Source organism: Excalfactoria chinensis, chromosome 20 (assembly GCF_039878825.1).
Source record: "Excalfactoria chinensis isolate bCotChi1 chromosome 20, bCotChi1.hap2, whole genome shotgun sequence".
NCBI classification, from domain to species: Eukaryota; Metazoa; Chordata; class Aves; order Galliformes; family Phasianidae; genus Excalfactoria; species Excalfactoria chinensis.
In genome coordinates, this window is record NC_092844.1 from 5489517 (window position 1) to 5502751 (window position 13235).

Sequence of the window (13235 nt, forward strand, 5' to 3'; positions counted from 1 at the left end):
CAGCTTATCACTGCTGCCCCCTCCTTGGAAGGGCCCCTCCAGCCCCTGCTACAATGGGCAGAGCTGACACTTTTCCTCTCAATGCTTCTGGTGGTGCTGACGTGCAGCTATGCCATAAAGCTATGAAAAATGCTTTGGGCAGACTCCCTTGTGCCAGCAGCGTTAGTAGGATGCTGTCTATACAAAATGATCCTGGCTTGGAATGCAGCTCCTTGGCTGCAAACACAAACCAGAGAGCCCTTCCCCCAGCTCCAGGACTTGGGAACCCCCCCCCCGGCTGAGCACAGCCCCCCACACAGACCCCACTTCCATCCCACTGACAGAAACTCTATCGGAGGAGCCGCTGCTGCTCAACAAATGACGTGACAAACTCATTCCATCTCATATTTCCTTACAGTGCTATTAGAAAAGTCATGCAAGGCTTTGCTGAACGGCTCCGTGATGCGGCACGTGTATCTAAAAGCACTTTGGGCTTGAACAGAAACTTATGACATAAGTTATGCTTGGCCAGGTCTGAGCCAGCCCGAGCTTCCTCCTCACCTAATTTACTGTGGCTGATGAAGTACGAGGGGGTGGTTTGGATATGGCAGCAGCAGGTCGTGCTGGCTTCCTGGCTGGAGGACCAGCAGCACCAGAGGGGTTCTGTATGCAATGCCTGGGTCACTCCCATGGAATTCCATCCTGATCCAGCCTTGGCCTTACTCAGCTCTTGTAAGAACCCAAAGTACAGCTGAAGAAGTGGGACTTTGTGGTCCAACAGTGTGCAAAGGGCTGAGGTTCCTTAAGTTCATTCTACACACAGATACGGGTCAATGAACTCAGGTGGCTGAAACTCATCCAAAACCACCCAATCCAGGTTTCTTCTGATTGTTCTACACTGAAAATGAAACAGCTGAAGTGAGAACACAAAAGCAATCCAGAAACCCCTACAGCAAATCAGCAACACTGAAGGCAAAGGAGTAAAGCGTGGGGTGATGACCCCAGGGTGGGAAATGACTTAATGCTGCTGCAAATTTGAGCTCCTGTCCCTGGGATGGGACTCCAGGCTGATCTGGTGTTGGCTAATGGATGTAAGAAAGACTTCAAGTCCGTATTGGAAAATATTGCATAGCAGCAGCTTGAGGAGATGGAGCAGAGGTAGAACCCAGTGAACACAGATGGGAGATGGTGCCACCCAGGGACTCAGTGCTGGCATGAAGTGAGCTCATCAGACAGCTCCAACCCGGGCACGGGAACTAATTGGCTCCTTTCCTGGTAGCATGAGCAGAAAAGCCCAGGAAGGAATAAATCCACGAAGGATTTGCTTTCTAAATATAATACTGCAAGCTCAGAAGTGAAAGCAAAGCTCAGAGCCAAAGGCTGCTGCTGCTTTGTGGGTCAGACCGAGGGGGCCCCTCACCTCCGAGATGCCACGTGTGGCTGGATGTGTCCATTTGTCACTGTGCCCAATGAGAGCACCAGGCTCTGCACAGCCCATCCCCACATTAGCTTTGGTCAAAGCGCCACCAGCACTTCTGCTAAGGAAATCCCAACAGGACCCCCCCCCCCAAAGAGCAAAAGGGGAACAAAGGGCTGTTTGTTTCCACCCCATTCCCGACACCCTCAATAATCCCCGCCTGGGGAGTTCGGGGGAAACCGAACATATCTCAGCTTGGAGAAGATAAGGGCAAAGCTGTTTGGTTCACACATCTCTGCTGTGGGACGGGGCCAGGAAATACTTCTCAGTTATATTCAACAAAACATGATGAATGCACCAAATTGGCAAGAAAAGGACATTCTTCTACTGAGTTTTCTGATGTCCAAACCGGTATCCATCCACAGCAATGGCTCTTTCCCAGTTTGTCAGTAAGTTCTGTTAATGGTTTGAGATTCTTTTGGACTTTCTGCTAAGCCAACCATTGCTGAAATAAGCGAGAAGGCCACAAGGAAGACACGATGGCCCCACATGGCAGCAGGAACGCTCAGCACTGTGATAGGAATGGATAGGCTTTGGATTTCTGGTCTGCAGTGGGAGCTGACAAGTCCATGATGTGCAGCTGGCATTTACTAACACAAAACCCATTTGGTGTCTTAGAGAGACAGACTGCGCCTTCTCTTTCACCCTCATCTGAGAACAGATTTAAACGTGAAAGATGGGGAATGATGTGATGCTATCAGCTCCTAAGGGGAAAACTCATCTCTTGGAGCAATAAAAGAAACAACCCCAAGAGATTCAGGACATCAGCCTGAAAGCTTCACTTGCATCCTCCTTCACGCATCCAATGGTGCAATAGCAAACGGTGCACTCTGGATGCAAGCAGTCCATGTGTGAGCATGCACATGCGTGGCACTGCGTAACAAAAAGTGCAGCACTTCTAACGCCAGGCAAGAAGCAGGACTAAGCACGTGGTAATATAAGTAGCAGTCATTTAAGCAGAAGGCAATTAGCAAATTCATTTCATACGACGGGCTGGAAAACAAACCGCTATTTAACATGACAGATGTTGCTGCTGAGCTCCTACCCCCACTGTCACCTCCAGTCAGCGTCATCATTTGGAAGCTCGTTTCTGGGAAATAACCAAGCAGTGCAGTGGGGTCAGAGAGCAGCACAGCCCCTGCATGGGCACCCAGCTCTGCCCCACACCTCTCTTGTGACCAAAGCAGCACTCTCCCCCCAAAGCCCACATGGGAGCTCTTAGCAAGCACTGCAGATGCTTTGCATCCAAGCATTTTCACACCTCCTTTAACGATAGATGCTTTAATTAGTCCCACAAAAGGCTCCCGATGTGCAGCTCACCAGCCAGCTGCATGGCCCCAACAACAGCCCCAAATGTCAGCTCCCTGCAGAGCACCAGGAGTAGGGACAGCCTGAGTTGGGATGGAGCCCACATCCAGAACAGCACCAGGAGCTGCACCAACCTTTGGCCATTCGAGTTCCAGCCCACCATGAACCCCGGGTTTGGAAATGCTGCATTTCAGTCTGACGTGTGAAATATATGGGGAGATTGCAAAGAGATGGATCAAGCTGCTGGCAAACTCCTGACGTTTGGCACTAAGCAAGGCACTCCACGCATGTATTTGTACTTGAGAAGCTGCACTTCTTGCCCTGTAGAGAAGCATTTCCTTCTCAAAAGTAAGAAGACAAATGGAGACAATACCATTGTAAGGCGTTGCTCTGGATGGAGGAGAAATGGGCTGCAGCTTTGCCAACACCGCGTGCTTCAGCCATACCGTGTTCTGTACATTTCCTCCTGCTACTGCGGATAGATCTCGTGTTCCTTGTGCTCACCGAGCACTGATGGAGCTCCGTGCTCCCATAGGCACGGCCGTGGTCTGCAGCGGGGACACCGCGGGGACACGGCCGGGACATCGCCGCCCTCTGCCGGCAGCGGAGGGGTTTGGGCTGAGCAAACGTCGGAGCAGCTCCGGGAGTAAAGCCTACAATGAACACTTCACGTCGGGTCATAAGGAATGGAAGGGATCGCCAGCTGGCCACAGAGATGGAGAAGGGCGATGCGATCGTGGAGAACCACCATTTAACTCCCTCTTCTAATGGAGACCTGAGATATTATTCGCGCATCTGCTACTGGATCCGTACAACATAAAGTCATTTAATTTAAGTTGAGAAAGACAGCTAACACCACTGAGTTCAACTCCAGTCCACCTCACTGTGCCCACTGACCACATCTATATCTCCACACTGGGATGGTGACCCCCACCATCCAGCACAAGGGGTTGCCATGCTGGGTGCTGCCTTCCTCCTCCCCAGAGACTCAAGGCTCATCTGATTAGGCTGTAATTAATCACTCCCATACTCTTTACCCTCATCAAACCGTGCTGACGCCTGTCTGGGCTCAGCGCTCCCTGACTGCTTCTGAAACATCAGACCATGCTTTAAACCAACTGGGAAGTGACTCCATTCCATTAAAGTCCTTCCTGCTTCCATCAAAGAGCTGGCAGCACTCGCATGGACAGCCCTGCTGGGAGCAGCTCACAGTGCAGGCAGACGCTGCCAGGTGACACGTGCAGCAATCCTACAAGCAGACACAGCCCAAACTGCTGCCCTATATGCTTTGCTGCAAGAACAGAGAGAGGGGCGACTCTTCCCTTCATGTCTTGTATAAATAAGCATCGCGGTTACGCTCTGCAAACAACGCTGTCAGCAATGTTAGAGCTTGGGTTTATCAAAGCATTACGAGATTTCCTCCCATCTGAAGCATCCGTAAATACAGCACAGAGCAATCCCAATCCCAGGACGTGCAGCTCCCCAGGACCTCAGACAAAGGATGTGTGTATGGGATGGATCTTCAAAGCAGGGGAAAAACAGTCGGTGTGTCAACAGCGAGAGCAGCAGCAGCCTCTGAGCTCTGCCATAAGCCTTGGCTTTTCCTCTCAGTCTATAAATACCTCTCTATAATGGAGAGAATTCTTCTTTGACACTTCTATATAATGGATGCAACATAAAAACGTAGCACGCTTGGCAGCCCGCCGAGGCTTCCCCTGGGGAGCCCAACAAACACGCCGCTGTTTGATGGGGTTTTTTTTCCTCCCCATTCTACAGCCAATGCTGCATTGCACGGATGGCTCCCAAAGGAAAGAGCCTCTATTCCTGCCCTGCTGGAGCTGCACAGGCTTCCTTCGAAGTTCCCAACCCTCTGCAGCAACCTCAGCTCTCCCCAGGAGGAGGACAGTCTGACATAGAGCTCAGCCATCTCCCTGCAGCCCCTAGCAGTGCAAACAACACAAGCCCCACGATTGTGCTTGCAACCCGAGCCACCAGCTCTCAGTGCTGCCCTAATAACACATGGGAGTGATTTGTCAGAATGTTATTGTATACAAGCATAAACAAAGCAAATTCAACTATAAACACAACAGAAGCAGAAGAATCCACACGACGCCTATGTGCTGAGCAGCCCCTCCTTGGGCCAATTCTCTGCTGTTTTGGGGCAAAATGGTTCAAAATCAGCAACACGATGGATCCCCCAAAGAGCTCATCCCACCAACCCACTGTGCCCCATTCCCAACCCATCCACACATCTCCGCTTGCTTTAAGCTCCTCCAGCCAATGGCCCCATTAGCAAGACCTTAAGGATCAGTGAGGGTGCAGAATACGACTCTTGGCATTGAATGGGCACTGATAACAGCCTGGCACAGAATGGTTTCCTGGGCTGCTAAGGCTTGACAGCATGTTTTCAAGAGCAGTAACAATAGAGGAGAATGCTGCACTACTGATGTAAGACATAAAAGCTTCACGTCCTGCAAGAGCTGGTCTGACACTCAGGTATTTCAGCTAAACTCACACAAGTGAGGAGCAATAAGAGCCAGCAGGAATCCTCCACCGAGCATCTTCCAAAGGTCAGCAGCGTTGGCTGCCGGCTCCTGCCAACAAACATCCATCCTGGGGCTGGAATGGAGTCAGGAGCAATGAAATACCACAATGAGGATTACAGCTCAAGGAAATAAAGGCTGAGAAGCAGAAAGCCGGGCTGTGACAGGTCAGAGCCGCGCTCCTTCCAGGCACTTGGCAAACTCATGCTTATAAGCAGCACTAATGCCAATTGTGGCTCTTATTGAGGCTTGCTCACTCGGCACAATGGCAGCAGACATTTTGTCCTGGAGAACTGGAGAGTTCCTGGGAAAAAATAATCTTTCTCTCCATCTCTTTGTCTCAATATAATTAAGGTCAATACTACAAAGTGTCCGAGGGGGGGAAGCTCTTTGTAAGGCTCTCAAGAGCTGCAGTAGTGTTTGTAGTACAAGATTGTCTCTGTACGACTGCTGATTACTGATCTCATTATTTAGATTTCATGACAAAAGCCACTTGTGTTCCCGGATGGACAATAGGTGTCAAGAGCAAAAAAAGTTACAATAACAAATTAGGGCCCGTTTGTGCCATCCTTGGTGTCTGGCAATTAATGGTGGGATGAACCACCCCAGTGCAGCCGAAAACAAAAAGCAATGCTGTTTAAAGGACGTTTAATGAGCACGTTTTATGTTGTCCTCAGCAAGTTTGTTGCCAGGCCACAGAAGACATTTATCCACGCTTCCTTTATCTCTAACCGAGGGGTCATCGCTGCTTGTTCCTTCCTATATCCACAAGTTTAAATTAAAAAGCCAAAGAAGGATCTTCTGATTGCATGCATCTGGTGCCCATCAGCTCGGCTTCTGCTGCCCTGCAGTGCAATGTGTTCACAGACACAACATCCCCTGGATTCACAAGACCCAGCCTCCCCCTCCAGCCACTGCAACACCGCATTGCTGGCACAGCGAGGGAACCCAGCGTCCCACTGCTCCTTTATTAGTGCACGCAGCACCATAGGTTCCCTTTGATCTCAGGCAATCAGCTTAAGGCCATGGAACAGCAGCTCTGACCTCCAACACCAACGACTCAGAACAGCTCTGGCACAAGGGAGCCAAGAGTGGGTTTGGAGCAGGTTTCTGAGCAGGTTTTTGGCTGGTTTATAGAGAATGAGGGTCTAACAGGTGTCCTTGCAGCCAGTGGGAACATAAAGAGGGGTACAGAGGTCCCACAAACACTAAATTACGCAAAAAGTAACGTCTGCACAACTATACATTGCACATACATCTGCATGCATGGGTTTAACCACAAGAGAAACCGAAGTCCCATAAAACTAAGCACATCTGAGAGGAAACAACAATGCAAAGACTGGAAAATCTGGGCTCAGGACAGCCAGGAAAGGCTGGGTTTCTCATAGCTCTACATAGGATGCTCTGCCCAACCAGCACATGGCTGGACGCTCCACAAGTGATAGTAACAAACCCCTTTGCTGGCTGGAGCCACCCTTGATTTATTGGTGAGGTTTGCCAATGGAAGAACAACACGCCTGCCCCAGCAGAATGCCAAACCTGCTTGCAAACAGCAGCATCCCGACTCCTTGGCTGCTGGAGGAGAAGTGCTCTGCTTCATTGAGCCTGGGTATTATTAATGGTGGAATCCGTCCAGCCAACTGGCAGCTGAGGAACAATTGCTGCTATTTAATCTCAGAAACAGATTTTAAATTGGCCTCATGGACTGTAAAACCATGAAAGGTTCAGCACAGCATCTCAGTGCCATTCCAACGCTGGCGCTGGGTTCTGGCTGGGCTGGAAATCCCTTGAGCTGAATGCAGGGTTGGTGCACATATATGTTGCTGGGTTGGCTGGTTCTGGCTGCAAGGAGAGCCTCCATGTTGTCTTCCTTTCCTTCCAAAGAAAAACACAACCTTCCCAACCTTGGCTTCCCAACACCCAACAGCCCTCAGCCAAGGCAATGGGGCAGCGTGGGCCACAATCACAGCAGGGAGTGAAAAGTGTTTCCTCTCCAAACACCCCAATTCCCCAAGCAGCAAACAAAGAAAGTACACAGCAGATGACTGTGGCTTTGCAGCTCAAACAATGGCATCCCTTCATCTTTATCCCCTCTGTTTCTGACTCAAAACTGAAGGAGGAAGGCGAGGAGCTGGTGGAGGATGTGTTATTTGTTTGGGAACTGGAGGTATCTGTAAGGGAAAAACCAAAAGCAGACAAAGCTGCATCTCTCAGATCATCCAAACGTGTGTCACCTTTCGAGTGGACCAGAGAATGAAATGGAGCTAAACTGCAAGGAAGGCTGAGCAGCCCCACTTCTGTTCTGACCCAGTGAAGTGCAAAATGAGCACACAGAGGCTGAACGCTCAATTAGGCTTCTGAAATCAAAGCACCTCAATTGAGCCACAAGCAAGGCCGTGATTTTTCCAGAGAGATACATTTCTTAAAACTCATTAAACGCAGCAAATCTATTTCCCAAAGGTTTGGTAAAACAAAGGCAGAACTGAAGCTCAGATGCTCATCTGAGGCCACAGATCCTGCACACTGAGAGCCAAAAGAGAGACTGAGAGCAAAGGCAACACACCCTGCAGCACCATCCATCACAGACAGCACTGCAAGGCTGGGAAAGGAGATGCGACGCACACTCAAGGTTTGCACGGAGCTCTCCGGGGCTCCCACCAGCAGCACTGCTCTGTGCTTGACTTTAAGTGCTCAATAGCACTTGGCAGCAGGACGCAGCTCTGGCAGCAGCCATGCAGTACTTACAGTGCAGGCAGGCAGGGTTCCATGGGCGCTGAGCCCAGCCGGTGCAGCAGCGGTGCACAGTGCGGTACAGCTGCCTGTACCCAGCGTGGTATGCAGTCCTGCAACAGCAAACAGCAACGGGCAGTAAATCTGACCTTTTTTCCCCCCCATCCCACTGCTATGGGGTTCCTTCAAGCCATGCAATGGGGTTGAGGGTGCTCTCTGCTCCTGGGATGGATCCGGAGCACAAATAAATACAAGCCGTGCTTTTTGCCCCCGCTGTGCGTGCACAAACATCAGCACGGGGATGGAACTTTTGAAGCTTCATTGGCAGAACATGAAAACTGCTCCAGCACAGCAAAAGGAGACAAACAACAACAAATACCTGGCGCGGCCACTGCAAATATTTATCCCAGCTCACTCTGCCTCTTTGGTTCTGTCTGCACGTTTCTGCAAACAGAGCTAAGCGAGGGTGAACCATCGCTCCCCACAAAGGAAACCCTCAGCATCCCTCTGTGCCAAGCAGCAGATGGAGGCACAGCAGAGAGATGCAAAAGCAGATCCCAGTTTCTCTATAAGCTGTCAGCAAATCCTGGAGGGGAGAACTGTGCTGGAGAAGCAGTGGGGTTTACAGTGCCACAACTAAAGGGCTGAGGGGACAGGTGGGAGCAAAGCCCTCTTAAAAGACACTCTGCTCCCTTATTACCACGATACAGATCTCATCGCAGCAGTAATTACAGCAATTACACGACAGGAAGAATTCCTACACTTAAGACTGAAAAGCTGCCTCTGGCCGAAGATGCTTTGTTGGCACTATTGCTGCTATTCCACACAGGCTTGCAACTGCTTGGTGGGGCCAAAAAGCAAGAGGGGGGCAGGAAGAGCTGTGGATATTGAAGCTGGGCTTCTGCACTCCAAGGAAGTTTCCCAAAGCAGCCGAATGATGAACAGCAATCTGTGATGCTTAATTGGAAAGGAAGGGCTGCCCTGCCCCTGGAATAACAGCAAAGGGGGGAAAAGAAAGAAGCAATGGGAAGCAGGTGTGCAAAGTGCAATGCAAAGCGCAATGCAAAGTGCAATGCAAAGTGCAATGCAAAGCGCAGCCTGAGTTGAACTGCTTGCAGAATCACTGCCTCTTGTGCTTGGAATAGCAGCAGAGCATCATTAGCTGGGTTTGCTGTACAGATGTTTTAAGTTTCTCTCTACCCCCGTGTGCTTTTGGAACACATCAAGAAGCAGAAGCACAGCACAGCCCCTCATCTCCCTGCACTCAAAGCTCTGAAACACAGCCCCCAACCCCAGCACAGCACCAGGTGCTCTCTGCTACTCACATGCGGGGCTGCAGCTCAGTACCAGCAGCAAGGGAAGAGATCCACAGTGCAAGGACGAGCGCCAGCATGGGAGCCTCCATGGCAGCACCTCTGCAGCCTTACTGCTGGGGGTCACCAATGGAGCACATCCACCCCCCCCCCGGCTGCTTCCTCAGCTCAGTGCAGTCCATGGGAAACTGTCACAGCGTGTGTCAGCGCTGGGTGGGAGCCAACAGCAAACCTGGCTCCTGGTGCTGCAGGGACATACAGTGACTTCTCTTCCTGGCAGCTGCTTACTGACACGGTGTGAACCTGTAGGGGTTCACAGAGCCGGGTCCTGTCCTGCTGTGCACCCCCATATGGCTGGGGGGGGGGCTGAGCTGCTTCTCCCCAGCTCAGCTCCCCGCTCAATGCTTGCTCCTTACTCAGTCCAGATGGGCAGAAATCCCTCCCACAGCTGTGCCCGGCCCCACCAGAGGAGGGGGCAGACCTGCAGAACAGCAGCAGAAATAACGATGGTGCTATTTTGTTTTTTTACCCCCCAAGAAACAGTTTGGATGCAGTACCCGATGTCAGCTCCTGGACACCCGTTTCCAACACACCGAGGTTTGGGCTTCCTGTGAACTGTAACAGAAAACAACCCATCCCTCTGCCTAAGGAGACTCTGCAAAGCTGGGGAGAAAGGTGCAGAACCACAGTGCAAAACGAGCAGATCTGGAGGAGCTGGGGAATAGGATGGGAACGCTGCCGACCTTCTCCTACCACAGTCCTTGTCTTACAGGGAAAAGCAAACCCGGAGGGGGTGATGGGGGTTTTCTGGAGCTGAGCCCTCCGAGAGCTCCATGGAATCATCAGTAAGACCTGTAATACCATCAGGTCCATCCCCAGCGGAGCCGGGGCAGCAGAAAGAATACGAACGGGTAGAGAGGACGCACCGCTGCGCCCGATGGCAGCCACGCGGTCAGGCACGAGGAACCTCGTGCGGGCACAGCGCACAGCAGTGCACAGCGCACAGGAGGAAAGCGCTGCGAGCGGCTTTTCTGCACACGATGGGATCCGCACGGGACAGGGGAGCCCGAGAGCCCAGCGCTGCCGTACCAGCAGCTCCGCACGGCTTCAGTTTCGCAGCGCTGGGCGGACGGAGCCTGCAAAGCCGTGGGACGCCCAACCCGGCCCCGCGAGCTGCACGAAACCACGCTCCCGTCCGCCCCCTCGAAGCCCGTAGCTCGCTCCCACCCTCCCCGCTCCTCCTCTCGTATTGCGGGGCGGTGCGGCGCAGCCCCTCCCGCTGCCCGCCCCGGAAGGCGGCGGAGCTCCGTTCGGCGCAGCCCGGCCCGTCGCACCGCGATGCTGCAGCTCCGCGACCCGGAGGAGGGCGGCCCGGAGGACGAGGAGGAGGCGGCGGCGGCGGGGGGGGCGGCGGCGCTGCTGGTACCGGGGAGCCCCGAGCCGCCCTTCTCCGCCGCCCCCCCGCGGCAGAAGCTGCGGCCGCTGAACGTGCGCACCGCGAGCCGAGCCGGCCGCCTTAAGGAGTACTTCGTGTTCCGGGTAGGGCCCGGCCCGACGCGCCCCCGACCCGCTTCGCCCCGCTCACCTTTCATTTGACCCCTTCTTCTCCCCCGCAGCCCGGCACCATCGAGCAGGCGGTCAGCGAGATCCGCGCCGTCGTGATGCCCACGGAGGACGGAGACGTGGAGAGCGTGTGGCTGCTCACCGAGTGAGTACGGCACGGCAACGGGGCAGCCACAGCTGGAGCGGTGCTGGAGAAAAGTCCCTGACCTCTTGTGCGTGCACAGCTGCAGTTAATTATTTACTAACAAGGCTGAGAGCTGTTACGTTTCATATGTTGTAGCATTCCTGAGCTGGGATGTTCAACCTCTTCTCAGGCCTGGTGGTGCAAAGTGAAGGCTATGATGGGAAATAGAGCAGCACCCTGACTTGGCTCTGCTCTCCATCTCAGCCCTTCTATCAGATAAGCTGTTTCTAGGCAGCTAAAGCTCCAATTTCTGTTTCCCTACCAGAATCGACCACTGGAACAACGAGAAGGAGCGCCTGGTGCTCATCACTGACCGGTCCCTTCTGATCTGCAAGTACGACTTTGTGGGGCTGCAGTGCCAGCACGTCACCAGGATTGCGCTCAACGCCATCGATACCGTCTCTGTAGGAGAGTTCGAGTTCCCACCTAAATCTCTCAACAAGTAAGTTGATGCAGCCCCAGCGCAGCATGGTTGTCAGGTCTCTTTCAGGTCTCTAATGGAGTCCATCCCATATTAACCCTGCTGTCTTCAACACCAGGAGAGAAGGAGTCGGTATCCGCATCCAGTGGGACAAGAAGAGCCGTGCGTCCTTCATCAGCAGATGGAACCCGTGGTCCACCAGCGTCCCCTATGCCACCTTCACTGAGCACCCGATGGCAGATGCTGATGAGAAGGTTGCATCCCTCTGCCTGGTAAGGCTGACCCTTGTAGCAGTTCTTTCCCTGTGAAAGCAGAGGGATTTGTAAATATTATTATTATTATTATTATTTAATCTTTCAGTTGGAAAACTTTAAAACTCAGCTCATCCAGGCTGTGAAGAAAGCTCACAAGGAGTGGCCGTTACCAGGGAGGGCCAATGGTGTCCTGGTGTTGGAGCGGCCTCTTCTGATTGAGACTTACGTGGGATTGATGTCCTTCATCAACAACGAAGCCAAGCTTGGCTACTCCATGACAAGAGGCAAAATTGGGTTTTAAAAATGCAGAGCGTTTGGTCTTTTTAAAAGGGAAAAGTGATTTTATGTTGGGCTCCTGGGGAAGAGCAAGGACACTGCAGGAAGGGGGTGGTTGCAGAACCAGCAGTTCACTGGAGGCCCTGGTTGTTATGGAGAACAACCCGAAGCAGACACACAGTGGTGTCATGCCTGTATTTTGTAGCTAACTAACAGCTCTTACACAGGGCCAGCAAGCCGTGCTGTTTCCTCTTCCATTTCTAACTACACATTCTTCCCTGTGTATCTGTGCAATCAGTATCTGCTGCGAGCACGATGTCCAAGGTACCGTGCCATAAGACAGCTGTACCTCTGAATCATGTGGTGTGCTTGGGATCGATGTGTATTGCTTAAAGAGGTTTCAGTGTCTCCCAGTTCCAGTGATCTTAGCATACTGATGACTGACAGGGCTTTCAGGACTCTTAACAGGCATTCATTAGCAAAAGAACCAGCAAATCTTGTGACAGCTGTACTGCTACATCTGCTCAGAAGCAGGGTATGTGGACTATTGCTTTGTCAACAGGCACATGGCTGAATATATATTAGCTTTTTGGTAAAAGTAGCTCCTTCTATCAACTGAATCTGACTTGCCATTTCATACCCCCTTCTGCTGCAGCTATAAAGACTGTCTAAGAGAGTATTGCCAAAAGCATTGCAAACATTTGCCTTCAGAGATGTTATTTGTAGGAACAGTTTTATAGCAGTAACCCTATTTGGATTCATAGCCATTTCCTTACATCCACTCTAGTTCAGAGCAGCAGCAGCGTGGGACCTCCTAACAGGGACAGAGCTTTGAGCATCGTATGTCAGTCCTGACTTAGACATTCTTACACTTAACCTCATACAAACCTCCAGTACTGAATTTCAGAAGCAGGGGGGGAGATGCTGTAACCAGAAGTGCTCATGAGGTTACTGTAACAAGCTTCATCATTGTGCTCTTCTATACACGTGGTTTTATGGGAATACTTGTCCGCACAGCTACAACGCTGAATAAATTCTGTGCTGCAGAAGCTTTTCTAAGCTCCAGGTGTGTTTCTGAAACTTACACAAAGCTGAAATAACAGTGGAATGAGACAAGCTGCACTCACCTCTCAATGCCTTTTCTAAGGTAATCTGCTTCATTGTTACCTTTCAATCAAGTTAAACTC

General features: G+C 51.8%; 2 protein-coding genes across 2 annotated transcripts in view; one reads left to right on the forward strand and one right to left on the reverse strand.

The window, feature by feature from the left end:
* Window positions 1-9500, reverse strand: part of MEGF6 (multiple EGF like domains 6) — a 29296-nt gene extending 19796 nt beyond the window's left edge. Inside the window, exons 1-2 of the mRNA XM_072354463.1 lie at window positions 9363-9500; window positions 8053-8150 (exon numbers count right to left, since the gene is read on the reverse strand). Of these exons, the coding sequence (XP_072210564.1) occupies window positions 8053-8150; window positions 9363-9442 (178 nt within the window). The 5' untranslated portion in view covers window positions 9443-9500. The remainder of the gene's footprint in view (window positions 1-8052; window positions 8151-9362) is intronic.
* A 1123-nt stretch (window positions 9501-10623) lies between these two features.
* Window positions 10624-13097, forward strand: TPRG1L (tumor protein p63 regulated 1 like). Its single transcript, XM_072354462.1, has 5 exons — window positions 10624-10889; window positions 10967-11058; window positions 11363-11539; window positions 11637-11790; window positions 11879-13097. Exons 1-5 carry the CDS (start codon window positions 10689-10691, stop codon window positions 12071-12073), a joined length of 819 nt encoding a protein of 272 aa, XP_072210563.1. The 5' UTR covers window positions 10624-10688; the 3' UTR covers window positions 12074-13097.
* The last annotated feature ends 138 nt before the right edge of the window (window positions 13098-13235 follow it).